Source organism: Plectropomus leopardus, chromosome 15 (assembly GCF_008729295.1).
Source record: "Plectropomus leopardus isolate mb chromosome 15, YSFRI_Pleo_2.0, whole genome shotgun sequence".
Classification (NCBI taxonomy): domain Eukaryota; kingdom Metazoa; phylum Chordata; class Actinopteri; order Perciformes; family Serranidae; genus Plectropomus; species Plectropomus leopardus.
In genome coordinates, this window is record NC_056477.1 from 1,622,754 (window position 1) to 1,645,297 (window position 22,544).

Genomic DNA, 22,544 nt, shown 5'->3' on the forward strand with positions numbered 1-22,544 from the left:
CTAGGATTTTAAGGCGTTTCAAGGATTTTAGGATGTTTATAGGAATTTTGGACATTTCTGGAACTTAAGGACATTTCTAGGACTTAAAGATGTTTCTAGGATTGTTTTGTCTGGATTTTAAAACATATAATTGTAGATTTTAAGATGTTTCACGCAATTTAGGACATTTCTAGGTTTTAGGATGTTTTCAGGATTTTAGGATGTTTCTCTGATTTTAGGCTGTTTATAGGATTTACCTTCCATATACTAATATTAAATTATAATTAATATATTTCATGGATTTTAGGACATGCCCAGGATTTTTGACATTTCTAGGATTTTAGGACGTGTCTAGGACTTTAGATTGTGTGTAGAATTTTACAGCAATTTTTCAGATTTTAGGCCATTTTTAGGATATGAGCATATTGGATATGAGCATGCTGTTTTATGCACTTTGGCAGTTCCCATTGTTAATCACTTTATTTTTATTGTGAATTAGAAAATGGGGACCAGGTTTGGCCTGTGGGGTGTAGTTTGAGTATCCCTGTTTTAGTGTTTCATTGTACAATGGCATAATTTTTAAATGCCATATAAGCTCAGAGGAAAGCCTGGTATATATTTGACGTTAAATGTGTAGGTTTTGTGTAGGAAAATTAGGCCCAACTGCTCAAAGTTTTTACTTCCCGTGTCTCCGTGATCAGCCGTGAAATCTCCCTCCACAAAGATTTAGAAAAGTTTAAAACTCTCCTCTCCTCCTCTCCCCCACTCCTCCTCATGTATTCTATCTCATCTCTAAATGAACGGGAGAAAAAAGGAAAATGGCCATAATTAAACTGCATTTATGTCTCCGCTCTCCACAGTCTCAAATGCTAATTGGTGACACTGCAGTTCAGCTTTGTCCAATTACTCCCAGCTCTCGCTCGCTTGATTAGCAATCAGTTTCTCTCTCGCTCTTTCCTCTCTCTCTTTCCCAAAACAGCAGAGAAGCTACTCAGCACTAAGTGGCCCATGAGACTCCCCAAACTCGCCCACTTCATTCAAAATGACCATCTCTATCAGCGCTCTCCTCCGACAGGATTCTCTGCGGAGATTTTAGCCTTTTTGTTCAAATATATTTCATTTGTCTGCTCTTCTTTTCACATTTTGGAGTAGCTGTATTTGTCTGAACATACTGTATTTGAAATTGGCACTGAGACACAGAGGAGATGGAGCGATGTGGATTGTGTAAATTATAACATCCACAGCTCCTGTATGCAGGAAGCTTTCAACCCGTTTTGTTCTTTAAGAGCAGCATCTGTTTCTTGGGTGCATTTAAGGTCTTGAGCACTGTGTGTGAGTGCTTGTTTGCTGTTTGTTTGGGGTGCCGGGGGCTTTTACAGACTTTTATGTTGTATCTTGATGTCGACTGTAACTAAACTTCTTGGTTATGGTTGCAAAAAAAATCATGAATGTTGCTGAGAAACACCTGAGCTGGCACAAGTGTCTGATAATAAGACAGGTGGGTTTACTTTGGGTAGTCCCTGCAGGATTTTGCAGACTGCTTTTGTGATTGTTGTGACCTGAAATGCCTGATTTCACAGCAGCTTTTTCAAAAAAGCGATGCATGTTGTCATACTTTTAGGCATCTTTCTGCAACAAAATTGTGGTAGTAAATGAAAATAGCTAAAATGGTTTCTGCTGTGCTAGAAAGGTCCAAAGGTATGCGTGTTTGAGACCAGTCTGTGGGCTGCTGATGTCATGTGTTGCTTGGTGGACAACGATCTTACGGGGAGGAAAAGTCAGATGCTTTCTAAGTGTTTGGGAAATGTTGCAGTGTTTTGGGAAATGCCATTTTTTCTGAAACATTGTTTTGTTTTGGGACACGTTGTAGTGTTTTCTGAAATGTTGTGGTGTTTTGCCCCAGCGGACCGTTGCATTATTGCTCTGAGAGCACTGTAACTGAATGAAACTCTATCAGTATTTTTTATTAGCTCTTTTTTGTAGGCTGGACAGAAAGAGGATGATATTTAGAGAGACTTAAGTTAGAAAATCAGCCCAAATTTAAAAAGCGAGGGGGACACACAGCTCTCTGTCCTTCTGCTGTGTTAGTAAGCTTTACAGGTTTGCGTGTTCAAGACCAGTTTTTGGGCGGCCTGTGTCGTCATCATGTGTTGCTCTGTGGACAGTGATGCTTTGACTGACAACGCTTGTTTAGTTTTGGGAAAGGTTGTGTTTTTTTCTGAAATGTTGTGGTGTTTTGACCCTGAGGACCATTGCATTATTGCTTTGAGAGCACTGTAACTGGAGGAATCTCTATCGGCATTTTTTATTAACTTTTTCAACTGGTGGCTCTACAGAAAGAGGGGATTATTCAGAGAGACTTTAGCTAGAAAATCAACCACAAATGATGAATGTGAGGGGGACATGGTCCACCTAGTGGGAATAACTGTAGATCCTGAATGACAATAGCAGTCGCTTTATTCACCCGTTAGACTGACGTTTTATAGCCTGTAGTGATATGAAAATTTCACAGATGCTCACGCTGACAAAAGAAAATGAAACATGTTGAATGTGGTAAACACAGCTCGCAGAGCGTAACGTGTCTGAACTTCAATTATTCACTTAGATTTCCGCTAACGAAATCCTTCTGCTGTGTTAGTGAGGTTTACAGGTCTGCATGTTTGACACAAGTTTGTTGGCTGCCGATGTTGTCTTCATGTGTTGCTCTGAGGACAGCGATGCTACAGCGGAAAAAAGACGGACACTTTGACTGACGGTGTTTTTTTTTGTAGTTGTAGAAATGTTGTAGTATTTTCTGGAAAGCTGTAGTGTTTTGGGAAATGTTATGTTGTATTCTGAAATATTTTGTTTTGTGCAATGTAGCATTTTCTGAAAAAAAAATCATTTGGGGAAATATTGTTGTGTTTTTCTGAAATGTTGTAGTGTTTTGGGAAATGGTATTTTTTCCTGAAACAATGTTTTGTTTTTGGAAATGTAGTATTTTCACTCGCAGGATCGTTGCATTATTGCTTGAAAGTGCTTTAAGTGTGGGAAACTATCAGCAGTTTTTATTAACTATTTCAGCTGGTGGCTGGACAGAAAGAGGACGATCTTCAGAGAGACTAAAGTTAGAAAATCAGCCTGAATTAATTAAAGCGAGGGTGACATGTGACATGTCCCACCTGTTTCTCACAGATGTTCACGCTGACAAAGGAAATGAAAAGTGTTACATGTTGTAAACACAGCTTGCAGAGCGTAACGTGTCAGAACTACAATAACGTCTTCACATTTTCAGTAACGAAATTCATAATAAGGTTTGCGTGTTTGTGGGCTGCGTTCGTTGCTATCGTGTCGCTCTGTGGACTGCGATGCTACAGGGGAAAAAGTTGGACGCTTTGAATAATGATGTGAAATTGATTCGGGGCTTGAAAATCTGAATAGTCCATTTTTAGGCAGCAGCCCTGCGGGGCGGGATCGCGACGAGTTTATTTGAACGTTTAGATATGTAAAGTGGCCATCTGCTACACAGACGAACTTCAGCTCACTTAAATCACATCCTTATTTGCTGAAGTGAAAGATAGAATAAATAAAAAAGGAGTTAAAGGACGGTTTGAATGTTGAACAGGCACAGAACCTGCAGCTCTCAGGATCCCCCGTTGGCCCGTCTCTGCGCTCAGAGCTGATTTGCTGCCTGTGCAGATGGAAAGCTGTTTCCGATTGTGAGCTATCTGTGGCTCATGTTCAACGAATAGCTTATTGATTTCTGGCTCTGCCCGCAGGGGTTCAGATGTTTCATTGTGTTCTGCTGCGCGCGCGTGTGTGTGTGTGTGTGTGTGTGTGTGTGTGTGTGTGTCTGCTCTGGATTTTTGTCGTCGCTTGTTGAAACCACACACTCTCACACAGACTCGTTCTTACCCACGATCCCTTGCTGTTTAATCAGTTCGATTGCTATTACCTGTGGCTTAAACCTAAACCTATCAAGAGGCTCAGAGGAGTGTTAACAAACCCACAGGACACTCCCCTCCTCCCCATCTCCCCTCCTCTCCCTCCTCTCCCTTTCTCTCCCCCTTCATCCTTCTCCCTAATGCTTTGGTAATAGCGACAATTAGCCACTGCGCTCCATTGGTTAGATGGCTAAGCTCGGGCCCCGTGGCCCATTAATGGCGGGCCGAGGTAATACAGTCTGAATGGGGAATCTTTTGCCTGATTGGATTTGAATCCCAGCCAGAGGAGGGTTTTTAGAAGCTACGTCTGGAGGATGGAAAATCATTGCAGGGGAGTTACCGAGTGTATTTGTCTTTGCTTTCGATTTTTCGTGGGAATATTCAGTGTGGTGTGGTCCTGGCACATCTGGCGAGCCCATGGAGACGAGATGGTGTCATAGCACAAGAAAATGAAAGTACTTTGAGGATACTATTTTATAATAATAATAAACTTTGATCCAAAATGAACAAGTGTAAAGAGATAGAGATCTGCACAGCAGGAAGCTCCCATTACAATTCTACAATTCTACAATTTCATTTAGCAGATGCTTTTATCCAAAGCGACGTACAACACAAGCAAGAATTTAGACTTAAATTTAGACTTAGAATTTAGACTCCTTTAATTTCATTAAAGGATTGTATAAGTGTACAAGTGACGTTTCGAGCCAGTATGCTCTTCCTAGGAAGAGAAGGAAGAGCATACTGGCTCGAAACGTCACTTGTTTTGCAGAATAAAATCCTTTAATGGGAGCTTCCTGGTGTGCGGATCTCTATTTCTTTCCACTACAAAAAACAGACACTGCAAAGTGCTTTCTAACAATCGATTTATTTGTCACATGAAATCATACAATTTGCAGCTACATCGAAATGCAGTCCCACTTCTGTAACTTGGTCTCTGCAGTTTCGTCCCTTTGTGCACTGATCTTAATACATTTTAGGCTGCTGTTAGTAATTATCCAGCTGTCCAGATGAGCTGCAGTGTGTGTGTTCAAGGCATCCTGGATGGTTCTGGAAATCCTTGTGGAATCACTTAATAGTAGTTTTGGGTACAGTTTATTCTGTTGTTTCACAAATGACATTCACCACAGACTCATCGGCAAATCTCCAGACAGAAATGTTGGCATTGAAACGTTTCTGCAAACCACAAATATGTATGTAATTATGTAGTGGATACCTTTAAATTTTAGGGTTTAACAAGGCCGTGGTTAACCCTCTGAAACCTGAGCAAAAGAGTTTCTTTCAAAAAAATTGGAATTTGTGCAATGAAAGGGAAAAAAAGACTGAAAAAATTGCAAAAAATTATTTAAAAAAAAAACCCACAAGAAAACACCCAGAAAATTTGTAAAGAATAAAATAAACCCATGAAAAAATAAAAACAAACAAACAAATAGGGAAATGACCTTGCAAAGTCATTAGTATTATAATAAAAAGGTATGGAAATAATTGCAATTGTAATAAATGTAATTATAATAATAATTTTACATATAGGTTTTCCCTAGTTTTTTTTTCTTTTTTCCCCCACTACAGTTTGTCCTAGCTTTTTAAAAATAATTTGCTAAATGTACAAATTTCTTGCAATTTTTGGCACTTTTCTTACTAAGTAATTCATTGCCTTTTTTCCTGTGCTTTAAAAATAAATTCGACATACAGAGTAGAATCATAACTGCAAAGTACACATATTTACCTTTTCACAGCGTTTTCAAATGCAAACTTTTCGTATCATTATGAAGCAATCATCAGTTGGAGTCTTGAGAGCGGATGGTTTTCCTCCAGCAGCATTAATAAGCATCTTGTCCTCATCAGCCGAGGGGGATTTCCTGTCTGTGGTGCGTCTGAGTGCAGCTGGGAGGTCGAGTGTGGACGGCAGAGGCCGTGACTGCAGCCTCTTCAGCAGGCTGGGTCTGAAAATGTCACGCTCATTACAGCACTAATACCCTTTACAATGCTGTCACCCTCACAGAGAGACGCAGGCGGACACATAACACACACACACACACACACACACACACACCCACACACACACACACAGAGATGAAGAGGCGGATTGTTTGGGAGCTGCTGTCCTCAGCAGTTTCTCAGGGACTTCCTGTTGTTAAGTCTTTGGGTGCGCTTGTTTTGAGTTCTTGTCAGAAGTTCGGCTTGAGAGAGGAGCTTTGTGTTTGGCCAGATAACTTTGCCCTCCAGACACTGAACTCTCGGGCCGACTGTGTGTATGTGTGTGTACATGTTCTTTGTGAGAGAGCATCATGTCGCTCGTTGACCTCTTGCTGCCCTTTGCCTCCGTCCTAAAATCCCCAGCTGCCTGTGGTCACGGCTGCTCTGTATCTCGCCACAAATTCCCATAGAATTTCTTTTCTCTTCCTCCTCGGTCGATTTTTCTCTCCGGAAACTGGAGCTGGAGAATAAGTATAAAGATAACGCATTGTGCTTTTTCTGGTTTTTAGTTTGTGTTTGTTTTTTCTTTTTGCACATAAAAAGACAACTACAAGGAGTTCTGTAAACATAAAATATGTTTTATTTGACACTTTAAAACCTGAGCAAGTTGGCTTGATTTCTTTAGACAAACATGGGAGGAAGGTAATGAGCAACAAAAGGAGAAATGACCCAAAAATGAAAAACTGAAATATACCCAAAAATAGTTCAAAATAGTTCAAAAAAAGAAGAAAAAAAAACTTAAAAAAAAGGAAAAACCTCAAAAAATTTTTTTTTTTTTTATAATTTTGTGAAACAAAATGCATGTATGTGTGTGTATATATGTATGTATATATATATATATATATATGTTATGATTATTCTTAATTGTATTTAAATAGTTTTATTTATTTATTATAAATATTATTTATTACCACACGCTGCCTGTAGCTTTTTTCCCCATGTTCTTGAAAGAAATCGCACCATTTTGCTCATGGTTCAAAGGTTCAAAGGATAAAATACCGGTGAAAAGCGGCTGAAATCAGCACAAAAAAAGTGATACAAGTCCAGCTGTCAAAGAGTTAAAATATAAAGTGGTGTGCATACTGTATACTGGACTCTGAGCTGACTTATAGAACATGGAGAAATTGCCCAATAATTGCACAATGGGTTAGAAATGTACAGAAACTTATTTTCAAAGGGACAAGGGATGTGTGAAAACATGTTATTAACGTTCGTGTTTTTCTTGCGTTTCCTTTGATCATTATTATTTCTTCTGTTCTGTTTGCTGTCTGTTGACAGTGGCCTCCTGTGTCAGTTGTAACACCTTATTATTGGACTTTTTCTGCGCCCGCAGCATGTTATTAAATGTACAATTTCCACCCAAAAGAGGTCTGAAGCAGCGGCTTCTAACCTTTTTGACTTGGGCCCTATTAAAATGTTGAATGTGTCGAGAAGTAGAGAGCAATAATTATTTTCCCCTCTCAGATTGTTCTAGTTGAGTAATTGTTTCAGTTGAATAATTTGTAGGAGGACAGAGGGAGTAAAAAACTGTTTTACATGAAAACAGAAGTCCAAAAAATTAAAGATCAGTTTGTGAAACAGAAATATGTTTTTGCTTTTCTCTCATATCATGAGATTTAACAAATTTACACACGAGGCTTTTGACACATACAGCTGAATGTGTGTGTGTGTGTGTGTGTGTGTGTGTGTGTTTTTGTGTGTTTTTGTGTGTTTTAGTATCCCACAGTCAGGCAGCTCTGTCCCTGCACGTCTTTGGAGCAGTGTGTACTGTATTCACAGTTAAGGACCTCCCATGAGTCAAACAAGACAACAGCAGGTGTCAGGACGAGTTTCTCTGGTGATTTGTTGGCAACTTGTGGACGTCTCAGTCTGGTCAGATTTGGACTCTTTCTCGCTGCACATCGTCCACTGGGGCTGAAAGTACAGGAGAAACATGTTGCTGTCTTATCAGTTTAAGGGCACAGCTCGGCTCAAATTCACAGTCTGGATATATTTTGTTGGGACTTGCAGAGTGTTCGAGATATTGCTGCAGCGATGCTGTGCAAAACGTTTTCATCCCATCTCGTCACATGGTGCCGCTCTGTCAGCGACTTTCTGCGTCTACTTATGATGTTTTAGGTATCCTGTGTCAGCTGTTAACGCTCCACGATGCCGTTACTGTGATGTCGTCAAAGGCACATGGTGGGATGACGCAACACTGCCCTTATGTTTACACGAAAGCGTGGACCGTCATGATGTTTAGGATCAGGCAACAAAGTTGCAGACAGTTCGGTTTAGGCAAAAGAAGCACATGGTAGGTGAAGAAAAAACACAAACATGGCAGTTGTTTGTGGGAAACATCCACCTCACCCACTCACCCACCCGCCTTCCTTATGTTACGTTGTTACCGGCAGCGTTATTACCTGACGCTGTCCTTCAGTGTTTCACGCACATGCGTCTGTTGTATCTGGACGCACCCGGTGCTATTCGGCCGTCCGCCATATATGTATAATAACAACACCACTGGTTCTGTCTGATTTGACGCTGTCCTAAAACACTGAGAGTGGACGTATTTGATGAGTTTGGACACACATCTGTAACTGCTAACTGTGGCGTTTACTGTGACACCGAAATAAGTTCCCTCCTGACACTGTTTTGCGAGAGCATTGCTGCTCTGCCCAAGATGACTGTGATTGGTTTAAAGAAATACAAACAAGCCGGAACATTTTTACGATTGTTGCAAAATGATAACGTGCTCTCAGACCTTTCTGTAGTGCTGACACAGTGCTGTGGAGATAGGTCTGACTACAATTTTCTATCATATTAAATCTGTATCCTTTATTATGTTTTATATGTTGTTGCTCGGTGAAGTGCTTTGAATTGCTCTACACACATAAAGCTGCCTTAGCTTACAGGAATATATTTCCTCTAGATCCAACAAAGAGATCCTTGTCTTCTCAAGCACATCACTTTACACCAATTTTACCTGCATTCTCTCTTTTGGGGCTAAAAAAACATCAGAAAAATATATCAATGTATTAAATAAATGTTGATAAAAGTATTCATCTCACATTAGTAGCAGATATAAAAAAAATGAAATGACTGTCAGGTGTGTGCACCAGCTCATCCTGCTTGACAGGACTGTATTTTGCAGACTTGTTTTTATGCAATACTGGGATTTATTGATTTTTTTGATTGATTGATTTACTGACTAAGTGCGTGTCTCTCCCCTCTGTCCAGCTGTTTCCTGTCTCTGCTGCTGGTGGCTGCTGTGGTTTGGAAAGTCAAACAGACCTGCTGGGCGTCGAGACGCAGAGAGGTAGGACACAGATTTGTCTCGTATGGCTGTCTGAAGCAATACTACATGAGAAGGTGTGCTTTAAATCATTTGAGCATGACTGTGATGTGGTTAGGACCACATAGCACCTAACGCCCCCCCAACAAAAAAGAAACAGCTTCTAAATATCTAATCAAAATGTATTCATGTGTGGGGCATTTAGCTCTGAACACTAAAGTGTTTTTGAGAGTGTGATACTGTTTCCATGGAAATACAGTACATGGAGTCTGACTAATAATTAGAAAACAGTCAGTTACACCAGTGATGTGATGAAACCTGGTTTCCTTCTCCAGCAGGTAGGTCGAACCTGCACGTTTTGTAGTCCCTGTTGAGTCCGCTGACCAAGTTGAGCTTCTGCTTTTTAGAGATGGTGGGGTTTCCCAAACTAAATAAATACAACAGATGTAAACACAGAAAAGCTCAGTTTACTCAGTCTTGTTACGGCAAAAATATCTGAAGAATTTTTTTTCCATATACAGATTTAATTACATCTGCAAACTTTACCTGTATTTTTAAGCTAGTAGCTCAAGATGGAGGTTTCATCATTTCCAAAATTCATGTTGTTATCTAACGAAATATTCTGCTTCAATCCGTATTTAATGCTGTTGACGTTTTCACTGCGGTCCCAATCACTTAGCCTGTATTTCCCATCATGCCTAGTGCTGGACTGAGTTGGCTTTCACTTTTTGTCAGTTTAAAACGTATCTGTTCGAAACAAGGTGGTTAATGCTGGTTTTTGTCATCTTTGTGTTATAGTTTACACCATTAGTGAGTTGGCTGTTACCTTTAATAATCTGAGCTGTAATTCACTGATGCTGTGGAGATTTTTTTGACATGATGTAATCCAACAAAACATTATGATACTGGCCTGAAATGCTCCTTTTCACCCAACTGATGAACATTTCTCCAATTCTGGGAATTTTGCAAACTTGCTTTAGTTGTGGAGTCATTTTTTCAGTGATGAGGAAGGTGTACTCATGCAGATTTGAGCACATATTGAATGTCATGTTGACCAATCAGATTGCTTGGTCAGATCTACTTGTTGCATAATGAATGTTTATTATGTCTTTTCCTGTTTATACATGCGTACGTTTGTTTACGGCACATGTGGAGTGATGTCAGGCTGCATCACTCTGCTGCGCGTGAGCTGTTATCTGCAGCTGCCACATCCAAGACTACAATACACACTGACGCAGCCCCCCACCACCTACAGTAATGAAGGGAGGGTTAATGTCACCAGTCCTGAAGGAAAAAAAAAAAGATCTCTCCGCTTAACGAGTGTCGCCGTGACGATAAACAAGGCCATCCCCCTTAATTAGTGCTCCTCATGAACCAATTAACTCAGACGAAGTGATGCTAAACGAAGTGGAATGGAGTGATATATCACTTAAAGTCTCAACAGATGCCGCATCATTTCATATTTACTCCTGACCCCTCACACACACACACACACACACACACACACACACACACACACACAGACTTGTTTTGGATCTATTCTCCTCTCAGCAATAACCCGCAGTCGCTTCCTCACTTGTTTAATGTTTTTATGCATTTCTTTTTTTCCCAGTGTTTTGTGTTTGAGTCATCAGGGAGGAATCAGTGTTTTGCTTATGAGCAGCGATGATAATAGTCTGTTTTTATTGGTGTAATCCACACACGCTCCACGGGGAACTATTGTGCTTAAACACACTTGTAGGTTTGTGGTCCCCCTCCCGCCACTGCTGCCGTTCTGCCATTATGCAGAAAACGCTGCTGCTTTCATGTGCAAATTAAGTTTCAGTATTTAAATGTTGGCGACATGTTATATTACTTTTATGGTCTTTCAGAAAGAATCAGCTTCAATTAGGAGGCTTAGTAATCTTCTTAAGTGGTGTAAATTTGTCTGTGCTCAGAGAGAAAAGTCTGTTTTTTTGTTGTTTTTTGTCTGCCTGTATACAGAATCAGGGATGGTGCTTTTGCACAGAGATGGTGCTATAGGGCTGCTATGTGCCATCTTTGCATTATTACACAAAAATCAGTGTTGACCTTTAGTGTCACATACAACATAGGTGTTCAGTGATAGCTAAACTATAACAATGGCATAATATGTCAGTAAAAATAGTTTACCGCACCTGTTATTTGGCGGCTGATCTCGTCCTCTGCTCGGGGGACAAAGTGCTCCTGAATCTCATTGTATTCCCAATTTGCGGACATTTTAGCTGCTTCTCTTCTTTTTCGAGTTGGTTGCTACCTGCTTGTAGCTGTTTTTTCTCCCACTGTGGGTCCCACACATAATATGTCGTCAAAATGTGACCCCCATCTTGCCCATAATCCCGTCCTACCAGCTTTGCTTTTTATACAGACACCATTTCGGTGCTATTAGTACCTCCCTTGGGGGCTTATGGTGAGACACCACTGTACCCCTATTCCACAATCATACCTTATATACAGAACGGCGAGGTGGAATAATGACATGATATTCCAACTCGTTCTCATTGCTCATCACATATTGCTGTTTTGTAGACTTTTACGTCTACATATAATGTGCTGACACAGGTATCCTCCTGTGTCTGCTGGTGATGTCCCCCAATGCCACAACCAACATCAAGACATCAACAAGAGTCCATGGTGGAATTAGGCAACAAATGCAAGTGGTTAGGTTTGCTAAAAAAATACAAAAAATGGTTTGGCTTTACATTCACACAGGAAGCAGATAGTAGGCTCCCAGGTGAAAGTCTGGGGTTTGTTGGACCAGCCATCCTATGCCCGATATTGATCCTCCGGCTCCTTAGATTGCGTCGTTACCGACAGCATTTCAAACTGATGCCATTCAGTGGCATATCCTATGGCCTTGACAGATTTTGTCCGGCCACGATATGAATCGACACCGTCTCTCCCATCATGCTGCCACGCCAGGCGCCGTCCCGCCGACCAGCCGACCAGCCGACCAGCCGACCAGCAACGTATTAAAACGCATTTTCATCCCTGCTGGTAAAATAAACAGTCATTCCAAATCTTTTGTCCCTTCGGCAGTTAGACTTTTAAATTCCTTGTAGGTGTAATACACCTGTATATGGTATTCTTTATTTTTCACTGTTATTACTGTGTATTATATCATCTACTGGCACTTTATTCTTATCTCAGTTTCTTGGCTCCTGGTGCACTCGCCTGGTTGTACACTGTGACTGCTGCTACGTGTGTTTGTGTTTGTGTATTTGTAGTCTTAACATGCACCTCTTATCTACTTGCCCCTAGTGGGATTGATAAAGTCGTTTAAACTGAACTGAATTGATTTGAGTTGAATTGAATTGAACTGAAGTGTCGTATTGTAACACAGTGAAAGGTAATGTCTGCTCTCTCTGCATCAAAAATGTTTTCATTCAGTGTTTGTGCACGCAGGTTGTGCATGTTTTGGGCGACATGTTCACATCTCAGTGATTGATACCTGTTCTGTGATGTGTGTTTAGCCACCTGTGACCCGGCGAGCACACTGTTTGTTTAGCCTTGTTTTCCCAGTGTGAGGAGCAGTGCAGCGGCTCCTGGTAGGCCGGCCCACTCTCGGCTACATTATTTATGAGAGCCAGTCTCATATCACAGCAGAACCGCAATGCTGCATTTACTGCACTGTTGGTTATTTACCCACAATCCCTGCTGTTCCTCTCTGTCTCTCACTCTGTCAGTCTCTCCCTCTGTCTTTTTTTCTCACCATCTCTCCCTTAAGATAACAGAAACTCTAATAAAAGCAGACCTCTGCCTTTGAGGGAGAAATCATCTCTGTAGGCGATTAAACTTCACTTTCCTCCCGTCCTCATCTGCGTTTAATGTTACTTTTTTCATCACATAATTAATTCATCTTGAATGGCACAAAGGAAGCCGATGGACTGCCCTCCAAGTGTGATCTCTCACTTTAGGGCAGCTCGAGCGGAGGCCGACTGCAGAAGAAAGAGAAAACATTTCACAGATTTTACTTAGTAATGGTGCTCAGCCAACCTTAGAGGGAGACTGTGACATTTCACAGATGTACTTAGTTCTTTTTCTTCACCACTCAGTTGTTACATTAGCGGGAAATCTTCCTGGGTTTGTCCTTAAGCTACCTTAAAAATGTCATCGCTGAAACCGGCGGCTGTAAGCAAGTGAGCCACAATGCAAACTATGTTAGTGAGCCGAGTGACACCAGAGAAGCACTTTCTTTGTAACAGGGACACTTCCTGTTGCAGGCAAATGCAGACAAATGTTCAAAATATCCGATTTTTTAGTTGAACAAGATCTGATCTGTCTTCTTTTGATCTTTATCAGTGGCGTATCTTCCTGGAGGCAACACATGCTGCCGCCAAAGAGAGATTTCTTTTAACTTAAAAAAATAATAATAATAAATCAGACTCCAGGAAGTTCAAGTGGAGAGCATTAGCGTGAGAGAAAATAAAAAGAAAACAGCCATCTGGGGCCCAGCGTTTAAATTTTTTTTTTTTTTTAAAAATTGCGCATACCGTACTTTTTAAAATGTTGGCTGATTGTTTAAAATTGTCTCAACAATATCTTAAAATGTGCTCTGCAAAACATTTGGTTGTCAGTATGATTAAAGGGATACTTTGCCGATTTCTGTAATTCTGCATTGTGTAAAAATGAAAAGCTAAAATTTCATCCAGGAGGCAGCAGAGAAAATAGAATAAAAAGAAAGAAAAAAGAAGACAAAATGTGAAACAGTGAAATTAACAGTTAAATGAGGCAGCACTGATTAAATCTAAACGAAAAATAACCGAATTCGTGTTAAGTCACCCACCAGTCGTAGCATTTATTGGTTCAGTGTGGCGCAGTGCATTCTGGTAGTTGTAGGTTTTCTACCTGGTGAGCAAAAGCCAATGTCACAGTCCTTTTTCTGTTTTTCTCTGGTAATGTGGCACCAATTTCTAAAGTATTTGTGTCTTTCTACTGCATAGGCGGAATAGTTTTATGAGAGAACCATCTTTATTTTGGTGAAAAACTAATTTAAAGAGACACTTCACCCCCAAATAAGAAGTACATAATATTTAGACCATCCTTATTAGAAAAACAGCGGCGTCCTCCTGCGTTCGTGAAAGCACTTAGTGCTTTCTGACCACAGACGGTGATATCTGACTCAAACAGACCTTAACCGCAGTGGTTGCAGATAAAAACTCTTTTGAAGACCGTGAAAACAGCTGTGTTTATTTTTTTGAAGGGCAGCGACGCTTTTATTTCAAAATTGTTTCTGTTGCCTGTAGAAGATAAAGCAGCTGAAGCTTAACGTTTACTCAGACCTCTGTTTGCCGCTGTAGCACATTTATGATGGAAGATTCGGAGTGAAAAAGAGTCAGAGACACATGCAGAGATCAAGATTATTTTATTTTCTGTCTTCATTGCCTCTCTATAACAGAACTTGTCACCGAGCGGTCGCAGTGAGCTCTGCAGCCTCACTTACCCTGCACCGCTGAGCGAGAAATTAACAATGCTAATCAATGGAGCTGAATGCTGTGTTTTTACGATCTCCTTGTGTTGATGTATTTAGTGCCGGCCTGATTATTATGGAGATAAACTGCAGTTGTCAGGAGCCTCAGGGGCTCCGGGGAAGAGATGGTCAATACAGTCAGATTTATTATAGTATATAGATATTGTTATTGTAATATACAGGAGCTGTTTATTACTGATCAGCTTGTGTGTTTTCACAAAGGGATGGGGCTCTTTCTGTTGCTCCTGATGCTGCACCGTGTCGTTGTACTGCTATCATGGAAAGATTTCCCACATAAACGTCTTTGCAGATTTCTGTAACATATTACACGCATTAAATTTTGCGGTTAGCACTGTGTTTTTTTTTCAGCAAAAATGAAAAGAAAAGGTAAACAATTTGCCAACTTTGGCATTTTATTCCACTGATAGCACCTTTTCCAGGTCATTTCTTATACTTTTTTAATTTTCTTTTCTTTATATTAAGCTAATTTTTAGGTATTTATGTACTTTTTTGTTCTAATTTTCTTTTTTCTTTTTTTTTTGCTCTTTTTTTTTCATTTGCTTTCATTGCTCATTGCCTTCCTTTTAAGGTTTCAGAAGAAATAAAGCCAATTTGCTGTATTTATGTGTGTGTGTGTGTGTGTGTGTGTGTGTGTGCGCGTGCATGCTTGTGTGTGTGTGATTACATTTGAGACACAATGTAAGAGCATCAAAGGGTTAAAAGTCTCTTAATATAACGCTTCTGTCACCTTCAGTCAGATCTGCAGCTTAATGCTGATCCACCTGTTCAACACTTGAAACACTCAAATATTCAAGTGTCAATATCTGTTCTGTCAGGTTGTATTATTAGAAAAATAGAGTAGCTTTTTCATAGTTTTCCTGCAGCGTGAAGTATCATCTGTTGGCTGCTCTCGCTCGACGGCGCTCTCCAGAGAGCTGGTCTAGTGGGGAGCCGCAGCAGAAGGTGAAAATGGGATCTCTTCACTGTTAATTATGGATCACAACCAGCCACAAGACTACAGAGAAAACTGGGTATTAATAGAAGCACAGCTTTATGTTAATTGCTTTTTCTCATACTTCTTTTTATAACAACAATCATTTTTGGATATGAGATCAAACAATCAAAACTACTTTGAAATTCTAATGCTGATGCGCAGAGACAGGCTGCGCAAGATGTCTCTGCTTTTCTGTAACAGGGTTGCCCCTCTGAAGACTCTGTGTGTGTGTGTGTGTGTGTGTGTGTGTGTGTGTGTGTGTGTGTGTGTGTGTGTGTGTGTGTGTGTGTGTGTGTGTGTGTGTGTGTGTTGAAATCCACCACAGCTGATATTGTCCCTCGACCAGATAAATTAGTCAAAAGAGAAATGATGAGGTGGAAAGAGACAGCCAGGATGACAAGATTCCCTTATATATATATACATATATATATATGTGTGTGTGTGTGTGTGTGTGTGTGTGTGAGGGAATACTGGCCATGTTTTGGTTCTTGTTTTGCCCTCAAAAGTGCGTATTTTAGGCCAAAACATGATCTTTTCCTAACTAAAACCATTATTTCTATTCCTGAACCTGAGCACGAGCGCTGTGGAAACAAAGGTTTAATATATTGGCAACATAATAATGTGCAAATATAAAATATCTGTGGTTTGCAGAAATCTACAATGCCAACATAATTTCTGGCGAATTATCTGCAGAATCACTGAACTGAAAAAACAAAATATGACCAATATTTGATTATAAACCATGTGAATCTGTGATCAACATCTTTTCTCTTTCGCTGCCTCACTGATGATAAACAGTAAAACTTCTCTCTTCTCGTCCATCTGTCTCGCTGTGAAACTTTCTCTCAGATTGTTTATTTGTCTGCTTGCTGGAGCCTTTTTTAAATTCTCATCACAGACAGATGTTGCCACAGTTTCTCGTCGATAAGTTGCCCTAAAGACTTTCTGCACAGCCAACTTGAGCCTCGGCCTCCCAAAGACTCAGACGGGCGTCACTCTGAGCAGATTACACGATTCGTACGAGGCCTGCTGTCAGCTGACGGCATCTCCTGACCTCCGCTGTCCTCGCCGCCGCTCCACCAACTCCCCCTCTCACATTCATTTTCTTAAATTAGATGTTTGGCGCTCCTCTTGCATGAGGCAATTAACATATTGTGTCATTTTCTCCCCTGCACTCATTACAGAATTACACTCTGAGATACTCCACTCTAAATTACAGGAGGGTGAGAATTCGCAGCATAATGAAGAGAGCTTGATTAAAATTTAAGTTTTAAGGCTGTTTGGTTTGTTTAGGACTTGTCAGCGCTGCACTGCATCCAGTAAGATGGCTGGTGGAGCTAATTATGCTGCTGTAAATGGTTTCCCGAGGTCTCTTACAGTCTAATTTCAACTGCTGCGTGATGAGTAAAGGTCCTCAAGTTAATTTTAATGAAAGATTATGTCAAAATTACAGAGTTATTGAACCAAAAGCCATTTATTAAAACAGTAAATGGGCGAAATTGGACAAAGAAACAAAAAAAACAGCAAACATAATTGTGAATAAAGAAGCTTACAATGTGATTTCACTGCTTCAGTAGGTTTCTATTTTCAAAAATAAAAGCTTTCCTTCCTGTAACTGTTACTGTTAGGTGATGTTGCGCTCTGATTGCTCAGTCTTTGGCTACCACACAATCCAATCTGCAGTCGGAGAGATTAGCACGTCTGGACCAGCGGATGCCAAAGCACTTGTGTAGTCTGTGTGTTTCGGTGTCCATGCTGTGCGGGACACATGTGTGTCTGTGTGTCCCTTGTTTAGCTGGCATTAATCGAGGTGACAGATTAGTAGAGGAGCTTTAATGTGGCCAAGCATGGCTGGGTGTCTGCGGACGGCTGCTGTGTAAACAAATCAAAGGGACGAGACAGAGACACACACACACACACACACACACACACACCCCCACAGAAACACACACATACACACGCACATGCTGCAACAAGCCAGCGTGGTGCTTCTGCTTTACCTCATTGAAACTTTATCGTATTGGCTTGATTTCTTTCAGAAACATGGGAAGAAAAGACCTAAAAAGTACAAGAAAACTACCTGAAAAATAGCAACAAAAGTTGGAAAGTCATAAACAAAAGCAAACAATGACATTACCTGAAAAAATTCCCTTAAAATATACAATTGTGATGACTACCAATTATTAATTGTTACATTTTGAACATTTTTCCATAGCTTTTTTATAGGATTTTCTAAATCTACTAATTTCTTGCCATTTTCAGCTTGACATTTCTTACCAAGTTGCTCACTTTCCCCCGTGTTTCCAAATAGATAGATAGATAGATTGCTTTGGGTCCAAAGGTTTAAATACTTCGGAAAGGGGTCTGCACGCAGCACCAGAAAAATGATGTCGATCAGGTTTCAAAGGGTTAACCTCCGAGCACAGAGACTAGTCCTCTCTGCAGACACATTAACATCACACTTTATTCAGTCTTCATCACAAGTGAAGCCACTCAATCAGCTCTCTGGAAAACAGAATTAGATCCTGACATTTTCAGTATTGAGATGTCGGAGAAACGTTCGACCTTTGAGATTATTTTTACAAACAGTTCACTGGTTTTCATGCACAGAATAACAATGGATATTGTGTGCAGTTTGTGGCCTTTTTTGACTCACAGTGAAAATGAAAGTACGCCTAATATGATGAGTCAAGTGGAGTTATGTGGAGATAACACTGAAAAGGTTGACACGTGTGCTGGGTGGATGTTGCGTGCTCTCTCAGTGCGAGTTTTCTCTGACACGTTATCATCCTAAGTTGCCACGTGTTGGCATTTTGTCAGGTGACTTTTACGTCTACATATTACACTAAAAGTATTCTGTTGACATTTTGGGATGCTGCAATTAATGTCAGAGTGTCAATTAAAGCACATGTTCTGTTTAGCAACAAAAGCGCATGGTTAGGTTTAGGAAAAAGGAATCATTGATTCAAAAGATGATCCGCTCAACGTTTGAAGTCAAGTCAAATTTATTTATGAAGCCCATTATCACAAAACACAGTTTGCCTCAGAGAGCTTTACAGCATACGACATCTGTCTGTCCTTAGACCGTCACATCGACTGAGGAAAAACTCTCCCTCTTCCAGGACGGACGAACGTGCAATAGATGTCGTAAATAACAATTAAATTACAATAATGACAAAAGAGAAAGAGAGAGGGAGAGAGGAGTTATGTGAGGCAGTGACAGCTCTTGTAGCTCCTCCTGCATCATGAGGGAGCCAGTTCCTGCTGACAAGCACATAGACGTAGCATCACGTGACCTAGAAGTGTTTCCACTGCAGTTTTGTGAAATTTGGCTTTTTGAATCACCTGAAATACCACCTCATGCCAGCGTGAAACCCTTTTTGTGATTTGTGGTTTGTGATTGTGGTGTAGTGTTAGCACTGGCGCCTCGCAGCAAGAGGGTCCCAGGTCCAAAAAACACTAAATAACACAAACGCTAAAACCATTTTGTTTCCAAAAAACTGAGATGAATAACCATGATAAATAACTGTGATCAAATTAAAATGATCAAGAAAGTAATCAGGGTGATATTTCAGCAACACACAAAACTGCAGCAGCAGAATTAGAAAAGCTGGAAAAGGTTTGGATTCAGTTTTATCTCTTAAACTTTCTGCGTTGCATAGAAAGTGTTTTTTTTTCAGACATCACATGGAGTTAATGTATACAGTGACAGTGATGAAAACTGTCTCAGTGGAGTTTTCAGGTTGTGTTTCTCGGCTCGTCGAGAATAAGAAATGTGAAAACAGGAGATGCGCTCCATGTTAATGACGCTCGGCTGCTATCAGCGCGGCCCAGGTGACCGCTGTCACCATCACAGATCCAGATAAGCTTGAAGGTGCTCGGAGAGGAACTCAGCGGCACCACACTGCCACCAGCGAACTTCAAAAGCACCGAAATGAGAGAGGCAGGAGGGGGGCAGGCTGTGGAGAGAGGTGGGGGGGGTTTGTGAGGGACACAGCAAGGACATCTCCCCGCAGCCATATGGTGGTTGAGATGGTTTTATACGGTTGTGTTTGTCTGTCTGTTCCGTTTAGGATTTTTACCGGGAAGCGCCGTAGGCCAGCCGCCTGTAATAATATATATCTCCCTCCCTCCCCTCCGTGTTCTCTCCCCTCCACCGTCTCTCTGCTTCTCTGTCTCTTTGTTTCTGCTGCTATCCCACAAATCTGCCCTGCGGTTGTCACTGTGACGGATGCTGATGTTGACTCAAGGTGGGATTTGGTGGTCGAGCTTTTATTAATAACTTTACTCCTGAAGCAGCAGTTTGACTCCTGGACCTTCACTCTGCTGTCCTCCTGATGTGTCTGTATGTCCAAGTGGACGGACAACTGATATGAAAATCTTTTTTTTTGTATTAGTCTTTATTAATGTGTTTGAACCTGGATTAACATCAGTTTTGTTGTGACAGCTTTTACAAGCATTTCAATCCACAGTACCTGAGAAACGTGGATTTTTATTCATTTTTTATAAACATGGGACAAAGGTAATGAGCAACTTGGCAAGAAATGTGGAAATATTTATAAATAGATTATAAATATTTTCCAACAAAAAGGGAAAAATATCCACAAAATGTATATATATAATATATATATTTATAATCCATGTAATTATATATCTTAAATGATGTTACAGATTTTTTAAATAGTTTCTAAAGGTCATTTTCTTGTCTCTTTTTGTTTGTTTTCTACTTTTCCTTTTGAATTTATTTTTAGGTTACTGTCTTGTAACTTTTTACTCATTTATTGCTAATTTTGGGGTAATTTCTTGTTGAATTGCTTATTGCCTTTTTCCCATGTTTTTGAAAGAAATCAAGCCATTTTGCTCAGGTTTTAAATTGTCAAAAGACTACAATTCTTCTGTAACATAATTTTAAATATCTAATTTTGATAATTATAAATCTAATTTTTCACTATTTAGTTTTTCCTTCTTTTCCCCGTACATTTATGCTAAATTAATTAAAATTTAGTAAAAGTACAAGACAAGTAACTGGAAATTAGAACACAAAAACACTGAAAACACTTTAAACAAAAATACACAATCTTACCAAAGTTTATGCCATATGCATGACCACAGACAAAATTATCAAACAAAGGAAGGAAGGATGAAAAGTGCGTAAAATGGGTTAACTAAGTGCTTGAGTTGCCGAAACAGAGCAGACCTGAACCTGTCTACACGTCTTGCTGCGGTTCATCTCTTAGCTTTGCGTATGAAATTCATCTTATAATTGTACTATCATAGCTGACATTGTGATCTGCATGTAGAAAATCTTGCACGGATCAAAGCTAAACCAGCGAATAATGTTTTGAATTTAAATGGTGCAGATGCTGTCGGTGCAGCGCGGCCCTGAATCTTTAAGCTCCATCCCTTCACACGGGGCCGGTGTGGGTGTGCGAGTTCTGGGATGTGTTGCTAAACATATCTTTGTACTAACATAATCCTTGTCCTATCATAAGCCAGTGGACAATGATGATCCTAATCCTGCTCTAAGAAGCTTTTCATAAACTGAAGGCGCACACACACACACACACACACACACACACACACACACACACACACACACTGCGGTGCTGCTGCAGAACTTTGATTATAAACTACACATGAGAGAGCTATGAAATACACCTTCTTAAATTGTGGATCTGGATTTTAAAACGATTGTATTGAAGGTGTGTCCCCACATTAAAAAAATGTGTGCAAGCTTTTAAAAAATATATATTATGTAACTTTTCCACATAAAAATGTCTGAAAACGATCAGACCTGTGTTATATATTTTGTTAAGATGTGTGCTTACTTTATCCATAACGTTTTCAGCAATGTTCAAACCTAAAAGATTTGTGATTTCAATCTAGGACATGGCCCTCAGTGGCAGCATTGGGCATATGTCGGGGTTGTCATATTGTCAAATTTATAGTCTTTTAACGCCGTTCCAGCTGCGATCTGCTTTAGTCCAGACCTGTTTATCTTACATGCTGAGAGATTTGGGCAGTGTCAGCAATATCTGTGGTGACACTTGTTGGAAGTATCTGTGTAACTGCAGGATGAGTCATTTAAGAAAATGGGTATTTTGCACAAAGAGAAAATGTCTTTTGCTTGATCTGAATTTAGTGAAAATATTTTGACATTTATTTGGCATCCTGGAAAATGCATTTTTCATTCCATTGGGCTTTTAGCCCTGTCTTTGGCACACATTCTCTCTTTGCTTCTTCTACTTTGTCACCTTGAATTTGTTGAATGGAGCACAAACTGTAAAGTCTAAATGTTAATGTTTTCCCTTCACAACAGAGTCAAGCACAGGCGCAGAGTTACAAAAAAGACAGCAAGAAACAAAAATTAAAAAGCAGTGATACTCAAGTTATGACCCGTAGCCCAGATGTGGCCCCAGATAGGGTGTCAGGTGGCCCCCCAACACCTCTTATTCTAATTTCTAATTCACAGACAAAATAAGCGGTTCACACTGGGAATTGTTTTTGTACTTTTAGTATCCATAAGGTCAGAGTGCAAAAAACAGCATCAAAATAGCCAATCGAGTCACCCCCCCCCCCCCCCCCCCCCCGAGGTCCTAGCTAAGCCCCTGTGGTCCTAAATCCTAGAAAGGTATAAAGTCCTAGAAATGACCTAAAATTCTAGAAACGTCCTCATTTCTAGAAATGTCTAAAAATCTGAGAAACGTCTTAAAATCCTGGAAATGTCACAAATTTCTATCAATGTCCTAAAATCCTAAAAAAGGTCCCAAAGTCCTCAAAATGTCATAAAATCCTAGACACTTCTTGGGCTGCTGCCATTGGCCCCTGGCCTCCTGTCATTTTGCAAAAACGGCCCCCCAAGCAAAACAAGTTGAGTATCCTCGATATAGAAGTATCCTTCACCATTGTGAA

The 22,544-nt window shown here is 40.2% G+C and overlaps 1 protein-coding gene across 1 annotated transcript in view; it reads left to right on the plus strand.

Annotated features, from left to right (window-relative positions):
* LOC121954820 (attractin-like protein 1) overlaps window positions 1–22,544 on the plus strand; it is a 267,997-nt gene that overhangs the window by 150,161 nt on the left and 95,292 nt on the right. The window contains 1 exon segment of the mRNA XM_042502528.1: window positions 9,096–9,174. Within this exon segment, the coding sequence (XP_042358462.1) occupies window positions 9,096–9,174 (79 nt within the window).